The sequence below is a fragment of the Rattus norvegicus genome, chromosome 5 (genome assembly GCF_036323735.1).
Source record: "Rattus norvegicus strain BN/NHsdMcwi chromosome 5, GRCr8, whole genome shotgun sequence".
Taxonomy (NCBI): domain Eukaryota; kingdom Metazoa; phylum Chordata; class Mammalia; order Rodentia; family Muridae; genus Rattus; species Rattus norvegicus.
Genome location: NC_086023.1, coordinates 169188080 through 169201740, shown reverse-complemented (window position 1 = coordinate 169201740; position 13661 = coordinate 169188080). Strand labels below are relative to the sequence as shown.

Sequence of the window (13661 nt, the reverse complement as noted above, 5' to 3'; positions counted from 1 at the left end):
TCATCTGTAAATTAGGGGGGGGGAAAAAAAGAAAAGAAATGAGGCAGTAAGCTGGCCGCTCATATGCCTCCACGGGCCCCTCCCCCTGGTCTGAGCTGGATTCGCAGTGCCAAGGGCTCCCTGTCTTGGCCACAGGGAGGTCAGCTCTGGGTCATGCTGCCCCTTCTACCCTATTTGATGCTTTATCTTTAGGTAAGGGTGACTCTTGGACATCCAGGGCTTCTGGCCACCAGTCCATATGTTCCTGTGCTCCTGGCTGCAGTGAGCAGGTGTGCTGTGCAGGCGCCATGGGGAGGGCCTTGTCCGTCTGTAGAGGGTTTGCTATCTGATACTCTCATACCCTGCTACAGAGCCAGGAAGACTATTACTCTGGTGCCTGCCACTGGGCCTGGGACACGGTAGCTGCGATTGTGACGAAACACCTTGAAAGAAAGCAGCTTAGGGTGGAAAGGCGTTTATTCAGTTTATGATTCCGGGTTTCGGTCTGTCATCACAGGGATTTCAGAACAGCAGATGCTTAAAGCATCTGGTCACACTCTAGAGCAGGGAGAAATAAACGCATGGATACCTGCTTGCTTACCTCCTTCATGTTTATATGGTTCAGAATCCCCTGCCTAGGGAATGGTGCCACTCATGGTGGTCTGAAATCTCCCAGAATCCCCTGCCTAGGGAGTGGTGCCACTCATGATGGCCTGGATTCTCCCAGAATCCCCTGCCTAGGGAATGGTGCCACTCACAGTGGTCTGAATTTTCCCCACATTAATTAACAGTCAGGATAACCCTGTTGCTGTAAAAATATAAAAATAAAAAAATGTATTGTTGTCTTTTACCCTGCTAGGTCCACACTGCGGTGCCCCAAGATATTTGCTAGATATCTTGGTACAAAAACATACCAACTCCACTGCGGCCCAGTGTCTCTTGCCACCACACACTTTCCTACACTCAAACCGTCACATAAAAGAACACACAACACAATAATCTTAGATCCAATTGATAAGATATAATTGCCCACGTAAACATTCAAAGCCCGGTACCATCCATCCCTTAGGAACATTAATAACAATGTGTAAATACACAGAGCAGAATCTTAATATCACCTGCCATGGCTTCTCACTCTCTCCTCTCTCCTGTCTCTCCTTTCTGATCCAGTCTCCTCCTCTTCCTTCAGACTTCTCTCCCGCCCATCCTTCCTTCTCCTCCAGTGGCAGGCCTCCTTCTATCCTGTACCTGCCCCTCACCTGTATTTACAAATCCAATGGGGAGAAGGTTCTGGTGAAGTCACCTGATTCTTGAGTATGTGACTATGCAGCTGTCCTTGGGACAGTGGAATTAGCATCAAAATACAGATAACTTCAGGGCAAACCACAAAAGAACCCCACTCCACAGATATGCTCATAGGCCAACCTGATTTATACAACTCCTCTCTGTGACTCTTTTCCTGGGTGTTAACGCTAACCATCACAGTAACCTTCCTTCAATGTCAAAATGAGAGGGAGACATTTTAGGAGCTAGGTCTTGTCCTTTCTATCGCCTGCAATAGGCCCTTGCTTCAGGCTCACCCCCAAGCCAGCATCTGGCGATGGCACAGGAGTGAGGGTGGCCAGCCTTCCCACCTCCACAACTGAGTCCTCAACCTCCAGCCTTGCTGCTTGTGAACCTGGGAGAGAAAATGGTCGTCCCTTAAAGACTCATCTCAAGAGAGCAGACCCAGCCTGCAGGCTGCCCAACTTGCCTGCCCTGTGGTGTGTGTAGGCTAACACCAGCCCTCTCTGCTCTCCACAGATCCTCCTCTGCGGATAGGCATCTCATCCCTGTGGCCTTTGTGTCTGAGAAATGGTTTGAAATCTCCTGCTGACTGGCCGAAGGCTTTTTACCTCCTGGGGGCGGGGCAGACGCCATGTGTCTGTTTCATGGTATGTATCTTCCTGGAGCAGGATGCCCTCTCTGTCTCCTTGCCACTCCACCCCACCTACTACCCTTACCTCTATTTGGGATGACTGGGAGCCCCTCTCTAAGACAGTGGGTTTCCCAGGACATCTCCTGCATGGATACTGGACCATGGTCTCTGAGGCACATCTCTTAGGCACACAGATGAGACTACATAGTAGGGGAGTAGCTCAGAGGATCTCACAGCAGCAGTAGCAGCAGTAGCAGCAGCAGCAGCAGCCGCAGCAGCAGCTCACTACCATGCTCTCCCTGTGCAGAGCTGCCAGCTGAAATCACCTTCAGAAATAAGCTCTGGGCACAGGGTCCCCTTCCCTCAGCGGGAAGCCACCCACAGGGTGGCAGCTAAGCAGACAGGGATCACACCCTGGGTGCACACAAATCGTGCTGGGGGGAAGAGGGGGAGGGAAGCCAGAGTGGAATTAAAAGACAGTCTTGAACTATGAAAATAGGAGATAAGAAATAACGTGATAAAGAGAGAAAGCAAAGAGTTGAGACATCCACTAATTTGAAGCTGGAGACCGGCACCCAAACAGGATGAATTCTTCACGCTCTGCTGCCTGGGAACATTCGGCTCGCTTTGGTTGGTATGAACGCAGATGCTGACATCCAATGGCTCCCGTGAACGGTGGCATACAGGGGTGTGAGCACCTCGCCTGGGAGCCGTACAGCCCACACCTCCCGCTCACACACACTGCAGGCACAGCCTGTGGTAATGTCTGTTTGTCCCCCTTTCCTTTGAGATGCAAGTCTTCCTGGGGACCCTCCTTTGGCCCGAGTGTCACGGCAGAGCCAGCCAGTCTACATCCCTCTTGTTAAAGAGGCATCCAATCATTTCCCGTGGGATGATAAGCCCATCTCTTAGATAGGACATGGTGTCGGCAAATATTTCCATCTAGCTCGATCCCCACCTTCTGCGTGGTGATGGAATAAGAAAGGCAGAGAGGGGTGAGGGCTGGGCATGGCTCAGGGGTTCCATACCGAGCCCTTGTCCAGCAGGAAGCAGGGAAGAGCTGCCGCCAGCTTGGAAAGGAGTCGGTGGGTTCTTAATCCTGGCACTAATGAATCGCAGGTTTGGTCCAAATCAAATCTCCAGCCCTCAGTCTCTGTCCCAAAGCCAACGTGTTCCGCCAACGGGCAAGAGAATGTAATTAGATTAGACTGGAAATGAGCCTCCCGCAGAGGCCTTCACAGAGCCTGTGTGGCAAACGCAGCCTTCTAGCAGGCAAGGACTGTATCCTCAGAGCACAGTGCCATGGTCTGCCAAGGTGCTCTCTCCATGAAGGCTGTGGACATCCCTCTTGGATGGGCCCGCTCAGCTAGGGTTGGGGAGCAGTGGAGTTCCTGTCGCCTGGTGAAGCTTGGCAGGTCGCAGGGTGGGACAGGTGCTGCATCTCAGTTCTAAGTTCATCAAAGGTAGGCATGGTGGCTAAAGTCTGTAACGAGTCTGAGGAAGGGGAATTGCTAAGAGTTTGAAGACAGCATGGGTACAGATGGAGTCAAACCCTGTATCAATTTAAAAAGAAAGAAAGAAAAATATATTAAACAGTAATTCATTGACATGGAGATGCTGTCTGCCCAGTGAGCCACCACTTCCTGGGGGAGCTGGAGAGCCATGGGGCCACGTGCCTTGGGGCAACTCATAGATGTTAGAAAGGCCACTCTCCCAGCAAGCCCATCTACAGGAGGGAAGCTGAGGCTGAGAGAAGACAGATGATTTGACTGTGATGGTGTAGGTTGCTGTCATCGGTGAGGCCCCCATTACCCACAGCTGCCTGTTTCCAGGATGTCACACTGCCCTCCCTACAGGTGGTGACAGGTGACTCTGCCTTGCAAACCCCTTGATGTGTCTGAGGCCACGCCCATCTCTATGGCAGGTGCCTCTGCTCACTCACCCCAGGCCAGCCTCAAGCGTGGCTGTAAGATCTCCAATTAAAGCAGATGGTCAGCCAGGCTGCAGGAGGGCCAGTCTTGAGTGCCCAGGGGTCTGAGCTTTCAGCCTTCTTGCAGGGAGCTGCAGCGCGGACATTTGCAAGTACACAGGACTCGGGGACGGGACTCGTGGTTTTATTTGTTACTCTGCTCCAGCCCTCTGGTCTTTGCTGTGGTGTCCGCTCCTCCCTGGGGTGACGAACTGCCCACAGTTCTGATCAGGTATCCCAGTACACTGATCTGGGATGGGGTGATAGGATGTAGCTGCCCCAGGAAGTCTTCTGTGAAGGAACTCTTCACAGTCACTCTGTTTCCAGAGTGCCCCCCCCCCCCGTCTGTGTGCATCACCAGGACCCTCTGGCTCTGAAGAACTAGACATTGTGTCTCCCTTCCAAAGGGATGTGTTCTTCCACCATGCCTGCCACGTTCACCTCCAGTGACTTTCTGTAGACCAGAGCAGGCGAAAGAGGCTCATTAGTCTCTGATAAATGCTTAAAGATCTTATTGCCGTGTGCCGGGCGAGCTATTCATCAGTCACTGGGATGAAAGCTTTCAGAGTCCAAGCATCCCCTGATTCTTATAATTAACACCTGGGCTTGAGCAACAAGCAGAGACCCACCGGAGAGATCTCTCAGATTTACACGGGTACTTACTGTCCCTTAAATAAACAGCAATTAATAGGAAAACATTTAGTTAAGGTTTAATAGTCAATAGAGATATTTATCTCTCAAGTACCCTTTAGGACTTTCAGATAGCTTTTTATCGATGATGTAGCAATTTCTTTGGAAGAATTTGTTTTATTTCTGTGTGTTTGTGTGTATGAGTGTGTTCGAGTGTGTTGGCTGTGTGTCAGGGTAGTGTCTGTGTGTGTGTGTATGTTTGAGTATGTCATGTGTACGTGTGTGTGTGTGTGTATCAGGGTATTGTCTGTATGTGAGTGTGTTTGTGTCTTTCTGAGTGTGTGTGTGAGTGTGTGTGTGTGTCAGAGTAGCGTCTATGTGTGTGTCAGGGTAGTGTCTGTGTGTGTCTCTGTGTATGTTTGTGTGTCAGTGTGGTCTGTGCATATGTGTGTGTATATGTCAGTGTTGTGTTTTTCTCTGTGTGTCAGTATTTTCTCTTTCTGTTGTGTATGTGGGTGGTGTATGTGTGTGTGTGTGTGTGTGTGTGTGTGTGTGTGTGTGTGTACGTGTATGGGCATGTACACAGTCACTTCTCTCCTTCCATGGTATGTTCTGGGAATTGGACTCAGGTCGTCGGGCTTTTGGAACAAGCTCTTTTACCCTCTGAGTCATCTTGCTGGCTTCAGTGTAGCAGTTTCTTACCCCAACACATCCTCACCCCCTCACACGACTGTGTCTGTACAAGGTGGTGCCTAACTGTGGCCTCATCTTTTCCCTGCAGACAGACTCCTGGGGAAGCCCAGGTATCATGACAGACAAGCTCCCACTTCTGAGAGCCCTTGTCTCATACCACCTCACAGTGGCTGCAGGTAGCTCTGTTGGAAGCCGCATGAAGCTGACTTCTACTCAGAGGCTCACCTGCCATTGGCTCATGCCTCATTTCCTGTCAGGCTCTCCCCAACCCCCCAGGATGGCTGAACTTCAGAAACCACACTGCACTTAGCTTCCTTCTATTCGCCAAAGCCGCTTCATCCTGAACAGCACCCTGAAAAACATAAAGACTCTTGAGTCTGGAGCACACAAGGGATGAATCATTAATAACATTCCCAGGAACAAATTGAAGCACACACTGATAAAATTATAAAAAAAAGGCAAGTGCTTGAACCTTTCCGAAAACAAAACAGAACAGAACAAAACACACCCCAGGGGTTGGAGAGGTGGCTTCCTGGTGTGCTTCCAGATCATTCCCAGCATCCATATCAAAAGCCAGACATGGCCATTCTGTGAGTTCTGGGTTTCTTGACAGACCCTGTCTCAAGGTGGACAGGGATTGAGACAAGCACCCGACTTCAGCTCCTGGCGTCTGCATGCATGTGCACAGGCACGTGTGCACAGGAACACGGATACTCGTGTACACACAAACACTGTATTCATAGAGTGCAAAGCTCTCCTAACTTAAAGGGATACTTTGCTCAGAGTAACGTGGATAACCTTCTAAAAGCAGTGCTTTCTGTCATCCAGCACAGAAGGAGCATGGGGCATAGGTGTCCTTTCAGGCTGGTCGGGAGCTGAGGCACCGCAGACCAGGTCGCCCTCTTGTCTTTGTTTCTGAGAGCAGATGCATCAAGCCCAGGAGCCCAGGAGGAGCCCAGGAAGCCTGCAGCTCAATTTCCTTCCAGGCAGCAGGGGGCAGAATTTATCCCAGAATTTATCTGCAAGATCCCTTGCTCTGCAGCTCCCACCTTCCCTGCCTCTTTCCTGTAGGGTCCAGGACCACATCCTGCATCCTTCCCCATGGCCTGTGCCTGAGATCTTTCTCCAACTCAGGACCAAGGAGGCTCCTGCACTGAGCCTCTGCAGCTGGATGCCCCAGCCCTCCACTGTAGAACAGCAGGGCCAAGAGCCCAGGGCAGGCCTCTCATCTCTCCTCCCTCTCTGGCCTGAGGCTGGGATGATGCCCTGACATTGTCTGGAATCTCCTCTACTCGCTGCAGAAAGTTAGTGCAGCTGTTCCAACGGCCGGCTCACCACTGTCTCAGTCCCCCAGTAATACTGTCCAGTAGGATTGGAGAATTCCCTCCCTTTGTGGTCCCATATAATCACTTCAAAAGGGATGGTCCCTGTCACCAGCCTCTGCCATCGAGCCTGAGGTGACCCCGCTGCAGACCTGAATTCAGGGAGAGTCCTGTTGCCAGGGAAATGCCATGTGTGCCTGGCTGAAAATTCCAGGAAACTCTTACACACAGGAAGCAAGACAAATAGAAATGGAGGACATGTCTGGGTAGAGGAGAGGGGAGGGACGTGATGGAAGGAAGGTTGGTGGGAAGAGCCAGCATGCAGAACATAGAAGTATCTAGAAGACTGGCAGGGAGAGGGTGGGGCTGTCCTCCCTACAGCCTTGCTTTGTTTAAGTTCAGGATCAAGTACCAGGCTCCTCTTTGGGAGCCTTTCACATGGAGGTGGGGCGGTGGGGCGGTGGGGTAGCCTTAGGACTTACAGCCAACCTTAGAGCCAGGTTTGGCAGTGCTTACTGCTGATCCCAGCACTCAGGACACTGCAGCAAAAGTGTTGCAATAGCAATATTGCAACAGTAACGATATTGTATAGCTTCTGCCCAGACTAGACTGGATAGAGAAACACTGTTTCAAGAGAGGGGGTCTAAGTCACCAGATTATACCAACCCAGGTCACCCAGCCAGCCTTTAAAATATGTATGTAATTGTAGAAAAATAGACCTAATAAATACCAATTAACCACTCTCTCTCTCTCTCTCTCTCTCTCTCTCTCTCTCTCTCTCTCCCTCTCTCTCTCTCTCTGTGTGTGTGTGTCTCTGTCTCTCTGTGTGTCTCTCTCTGTTTCTGTTTCTATCTCTGCCTGTCTCTTTCTCTGTGTGTGTGTGAGTGTGTGTGTGTGTGTGTGTGTGTGTGTTTGGTGTGGTGTTCATGTGCATGTATGATTGTGTGTGTATATGTATGTGTGCAGGTGCGTGTGCATGTGTGGTATGTTATTGTTGGCTCTGTGCTTCTGTGGTTGTGTGCTTCTGGAGTCCAGAGGTCACGTTGGATGTCTTCCTCCATTAATTGCTACCATAGTTTTTGAGACGGAGACCCTCACTGACCGGGAACTCACCAATTCTGCTAGGCTGGCAGGCCAATAAGACCCAACGATCCTCCTGCCTGGGTCTCCCCAACACAGGGATTGTAGACCTACATGGATGTGCCCACCTTTTATGCGTCTCTGTGGGTCCAAGCTCAGGTCTTCATGCTCACGTAAAAGGTACTTCAGCCAATGAGTCCTTAACTCTTAACCCTCTTCACCGTGTGAGGTTCAGCGTCATTGTGTCAGAAGGAAAACTTCCTACTGGATTCCAACAGTTCCCCTGGCCTTGGCATCCCTACTGACTATACAAAGGCACACTCTAGGTACCCCACCATCTGCCCATTTGAACCCACATCCTGGGTCCCCCATGGGAGTGGATTCCCAGAGTATTATTTTTTTAAACTTCAACAAAGTTCAAATGAAAATGCACACCCAAGATGGCTCTTTCTGTGTTAAATTACTTCTCTGTTTGAAACCCTTTGTCCTTTGATCCCTGAATATGGAGATTGGGTGGATACATAGGTCATGGAAGTCCACCAACAGGAGCTGTGTGCTGACATTGCCTGAGGTCCCATTCCTTTATGCATGATTGGCTGGGGTCTACGGTAGATGGATAATCCCACAGAAGCGTTGTGGATTCTTCGTCTTAGGCCTCGTAGTCAAACAGGCGTCTCTTAGACATGGTAGGCCAGACAGAAGGTTGTTCAGGGAGCTTCTGTTGTCCATTCTGGGACTACAGGGAAAGGGCTAGCACCTTTACTCTTCCTTTCCACCTCACTGAAGAGACAGGTGTGAGGCTCTGGGCACAAACACGGGTCCGCCAAGTCCTGCCCGCAGCTCTGGGATGAAACCTTCATGTACCCCCTGGAAAGGTCAGTGCTCAACGTCTACTGCTGTTGAGACAGGAGAAAGGGTTTCACACTGGGGTCTCCTGGGAGAGCTGAGTCCCATACCCACCCTTGCTGCAACAGCGTGGGACTCTTTACCCAGCTCACATGCCCTGGCCAGACAGCTTGCTCCCAGGGTTGTACGTCCCCAGAAAGCTCAGAACTCTGCAACAGATCGTCTAGTCTGGGCATTCTATGAGCCTGGGAGCTACGGGGCAGCACCAGCATTCATGTCACATCCTGCCACTTTCGAGGGTCACCTGAGCCCTGGCTTCTTGCCTTGTGTCATCTACAGGTGTGGAGGAAGTCCCTTCTCTGCTTGAGGGTCTAAGTGGCCGGTAGCTGTGGGATGGGTGTTTCTAGTGAGAGCCCTGAGGGGCACTGGAGGCTTACGCACACTACCCTAGAACTCACACAGCACAAAGCAAGATCGCTCATGGCTGCGGTATACTACATCCCCGTGCCCAGGGGCATGCGGACTGCTGGACTCTTACTGGCTGGAACACTGGGCTGCCACTTACTGATGCTCACACACAGTTGGTGCTGGGTGCCCATGACTGGTCAGGCTGCTGAAGCATGCTTCAGCTATTGGTCTCTCCTGCACAAAAGCAGGCTCCCTTTCTTTCTCTCTTGGGAGGACTCAGGATCCAGAAGTCTGTCCTGAGTCTTGGTCCCAGTGAGCCTCTAGCTGGTAGTGAGCGGACGGAAAGAGACCCCATTCTTCTTGAGGTGCAGCACACAAAGCTATCCTGTCCACAGGTTTGAGAGGGAGAGAGAACATGGTGGCAGTACTAGCCAGTGGCATGCATACTTGAATGATGTGACCCATATGAGTTAATGGGGGACATGGAGCTGTCAGAGGTGAGAGGGCAGCTCCACATTGCCACCCCCAACAGCTTGAGCGCCCCTGCGGTGAGCTCAGACCACAACAGAATCTATGGCTTCAACACTGAAAAGAATTCCACACTGGCTGGCGTCCTAAGCAGAGTTTGGGGTTTTGTTAAAGATACCTGAACACAGGCTTACGAATGAGGGCTGACAGTAAAAAGAAATGCTCAGAAGAAGTTAAGAAACGCACAGGGGTGTGGGTGTACGTTTCTCAAAGAATGAGCCACGTTTCAACTTGAGGTGTCTGTAGATCAGCTTTTTGGGGTTTTGGTACTCAACATGTTTCTGGAACCCCCACTGTCCTCTGCCTCTGCTTCTTTCTTTGATCACGAGACAACAGATTGGCTTCATGGGTGCCTGGGGTGAGATTACAATCTAGTCAGCTAAAGCCGGGAGCCACTGGGCTTACGCAGGCCTTTAGAACACGCCTTTCCCCGGTATATAAGGTCTCTGGTAAGACTCCTAGAACCTGTAGACGCATGCTTGGGAAAATGAGGAAGGCCTTAAAGGTTGGTAATTTGCTAGTGCCTGGGGGAGATGTTTTTCCTGCTCAAATCCCCCATATTTTCTCTATCTTTCTACCTTGTCGTGGGCCCAGCCTTTCTTGGGAGGCTCTGCAAGCAGGGTTGAAGCTTTTCCTCCTGGCCCCACCCATCCTTGGCGACTACCAGGGTGGGTCTATCTGGGCTTCGTGTGGGCGGTGAGCCTCCCGGTGCCCAGGGGCTGCTACCATTTATGCTCTTCCTTTCTGCCTCCACAGGATTCCGTTGGTGAACTTGTACAAACAAAACAACAAAACAAAAAATTATAAGACCTAAACCTAAACTATCTAAGGGGAGGGTCCCGCACCCGCTGCTTCTGCTTGCCGGCGGGAACTCAGCAGAGCAGGACACCCAAGGCCAAATCTATTTTTGTAAAATTGCTCGTGCCTAGGGGCGCTCCCTTCTCCCAGAGTTTTCTTCGGAGAGCGGAAAGAAGAAATGCAAGAGACGGCAGAGAAAGCCAAGCAGAAGGACAGGAGGCAGCTCCCGACGCCTGGGACTTGCACCACGATTCTGAACCTGTGCCAATAATACCACTATGTGCCATGTAATGACCCGGAAGCTCGGCAGGAGCCGAGCCCAGCGAACCACGCGGAGAGATCTTAACAGAGGACAGGGGTGGGGGATCACTTCCGGTAGGGTGGGGATCACTTCCGGTAGGGTGGGGATCACTTCCGGTAGAGTCACTATTTCTGGTTAATATACATATATAAATATATAAATACCAACACACAGACACACACCCTTTTTTTTGTACTGTAGCAATTTTTGAAGATCTTCAATGTTCCTTTTTAAAAAAGAAAAAAAAGAATTGTGTTATAGTCACAAAACTTGATTTATTTAACATGCTTAGTATGAACAGAATAAACTTGTGTTTTGTACTTTGGCAGCTCACATCACACGCAGCACACATGCGCACACACGCACACGCACATACAAACATACAAGCATTTATACGCATATATTGGAGAAACCGTTCCGCAGGTGACCTTGTATGTCGTCAGTCATGAAGGGAGACAGCCTCAACCCAGATGACGAGCCCTCACATGACAATTTACATCCATCTGTCAAACACTCGCTGAATGGTACTTGTGTGTGGCTTTTCACTTGGGCCAGAATTAAGAATACCGTGGTTTTCTCTCTATGTATTCACACACACACGGTCCGTGCTGCATTTCTTCCTTTAACTGTCTGAGGATGCTTACGGCCACACGCGTCCACGTAGCCGACTGCCAACGAGTGAGCCTGAGAACCAGGTTGGGTGGGTGGCGGATTCTCGAACATTTGTGTTATACAAACATAGACTGAACTAAAGAAATTTTCCAGTTCCATAATTAAAGGAATATATCCGTACGCGGTGTGTGCTTGTGTCGGAGCGGCACTCAGGAGCCCACGAGGGATCCAAACGCAATGATTCTGTGTGTGCCCGGCCGCAGTGGCTCCTGCGGGCCATGCTTTGGTACAGGTTGGCTCTTGCTCATGTTGCCAATCAGATGCTGGGCTTTTTCTTGGGTCATGTGTGACCAGGAAGGTTGGAGAAACAGAGGGCGCAGTGACATGCTTTTGTTTTGTTATTAAGATGCTACTTTGGGACTTCTGTTGAGTCATAGACAGAAGTCTCCTAGAGAATCTCCACCATACTCCCTGGTTTGGAATTACTGTGATGGCAAAGGTAGGCATCTCCCTGCAACCCATCTCCCCTAGCATCCCTATCAATCCTAGCAGGTTTAATTCAAAATTAAACGTGTGTGTGTGTGTGTGTGTGTGTGTGTGTATGCATGTGTGCATGTGTGTGTATGCGCATGTGTGTGTATGCATGTGTGCATGTGTGTATGCACATGTGTATGTGTGCGAGTGCATGCATGCATGTTACCTGAATGTAAGTGTATATGTAAGTATGTATATATGTATGCATGTATACATGCATGTGTGTATGTATGTGTATGTATGTGCACCATGTGCATACAGTAGCCATGGAACCAGAGTTACCAATGCTTGTGAGCCTCCCTGTGGGTACTGGGAATCAAACCTGCTTCTCTGGAAGAGCAGCCAGTACTCTGAACTGCTGAGCCACCTATAGCCCCACAGCCTGACACTCCTGTGTATTACAGACCGGGGCTAGGTCAGGTGCAGGGGATCTTCTCCAGACAATGTGTTTTCTCTGCACAGCCCAGGTAGGACACAGTGTCAGCAGGAGAATGCAGGAAAGTGTGCAGACAAGGTGAAAGGTTGGGGACAGACAGATGGACTCTTGCTTCTTCCCAGGGGCTTTGTCCTCTGGAGACAACCTGATGTGACATGTGCTTCGCAGAGCTAACTTTTGTACGTCCCTGGGCATGTGAGAACAGAGTCTGATGGTGGAGGAGAACGTAGCTTTTGCAGTTCAGAAGCGTTAAGATAGACGTGTTAGGTGACCTCGTGGAGCAATGGTAGCGCGTCTGACTCCAAGATAGACGTGTTAGGGTCTGTATCCACGACATCGCTCAAAAATTTGGAAGACGGTTCTCTTGGATTTTGCTTTTGTTTTTTGAACCGTGCCCCAAAGCAAGGCAATGCAGACACTAGCCACCGGCATGTTACAGCTCCAGGTTCACAGGGTTCTCCACGACGCTGAAATGTGCATCTTCTCACCTTCTCGTCTGCCTCCTGTTCTACCCACTGGCCTCAAGCTCTCTCATCAGAGGTGGGCTTTGGGGTTTCCTTAACCCCAGGGGAGCAAGGTAAGAAGAGGGTGGACAGCATCCTTCGGCAGTGGGGTATGGTGCTCAAGCCAGAGACTTTCTGAGCTGCAGAGCAAGCCCGGTCAGGGAAGCTTGGTAATAGTAGCTACAAAGTCATTTCTGCCTACTTCAAGACCAGCCACAGGCTGAACTCCGGGCGTCTTGAACTCAAGAGTCCCTAAGATACCAAAACTCAGAGGGAAGGTTAGGGCAACAACCGCTAACCCTCACAAGCCCGTAGTTACTCCTTTGATACACCTAGAACAGGGTCGTGGGGACCAATTAGGTAGAAGTATATTTGCACGCACAACCACAGAGCCCGGTCCAGCAAAGCGAGACTGGATACACAGATGCTTTGTCTTGATCTTGAGTGGTTTCCTTGCCTTCCTAGACCTTTAGCGGGAAATAGATTTACAGGAGAGAAGAATATGGCCATGGGGGGGGGTCCACTCAGCCAAGGCCCTGTGGACTGAAGCCCATCGGGTGAACTCCAGGGTCTCACATATCTGGGGAGTGGAGAAACAGTGCCCTGAAGTATGAATGGTCCCCCTCTGCCTCTCACGTGTATAACCGAGCCTTCTAGCAGATACTCCACATCCTACTAGCAGATACCCATCTAAGGGTGGGTCTGTCTGTCTACTTTAGCTGCTGTCCTTACCCAGGTATCCACAGGAGGTGACCTCAGAGATGATGTCCCTAAATATCCACTTGAGTTGTACCACTTTGGCTTCACATGGTCACAGGCTTCCAAGTCATTTATCCCTTCACCTAACTGTGCCCACGCCCCCACTACAACTTTTGAAGTAATTGGCATTGGCTCTTTAAAGTCATCTCTCCACAAGACCAATGGAATCTGTCTCTAGGCTTAGTCACTTCTAATCTCCACACACTAGGTATCACATTGGAGTAGCTCAAATGGGCAATTGGTCACTTTTGTTTTTAAACACTGGGTCTGTAAGATGAGATTCCTCAGTGTGGCCAGGGAAATCTCCTGATCTCCTTGTGGGCTCATGGTGCTGAGACAGGTCTG

General features: G+C 50.4%; 1 protein-coding gene across 2 annotated transcripts in view; it reads left to right on the top strand.

Annotated features, from left to right (window-relative positions):
* Positions 1–11264, top strand: part of Ajap1 (adherens junctions associated protein 1) — a 112462-nt gene extending 101198 nt beyond the window's left edge. Inside the window, exons 5-7 of one of the 2 annotated variants that reach the window (XM_039110790.2) lie at positions 1783–1913; positions 7478–7771; positions 10130–11264. In XM_039110790.2, the coding sequence (XP_038966718.1) occupies positions 1783–1855 (73 nt within the window). In that variant the 3' untranslated portion in view covers positions 1856–1913; positions 7478–7771; positions 10130–11264. The remainder of the gene's footprint in view (positions 1–1782; positions 1914–7477; positions 7772–10129) is intronic. The other variant, NM_001101014.2, reaches the window with a different exon arrangement.
* Positions 11265–13661: the final 2397 nt, after the last annotated feature.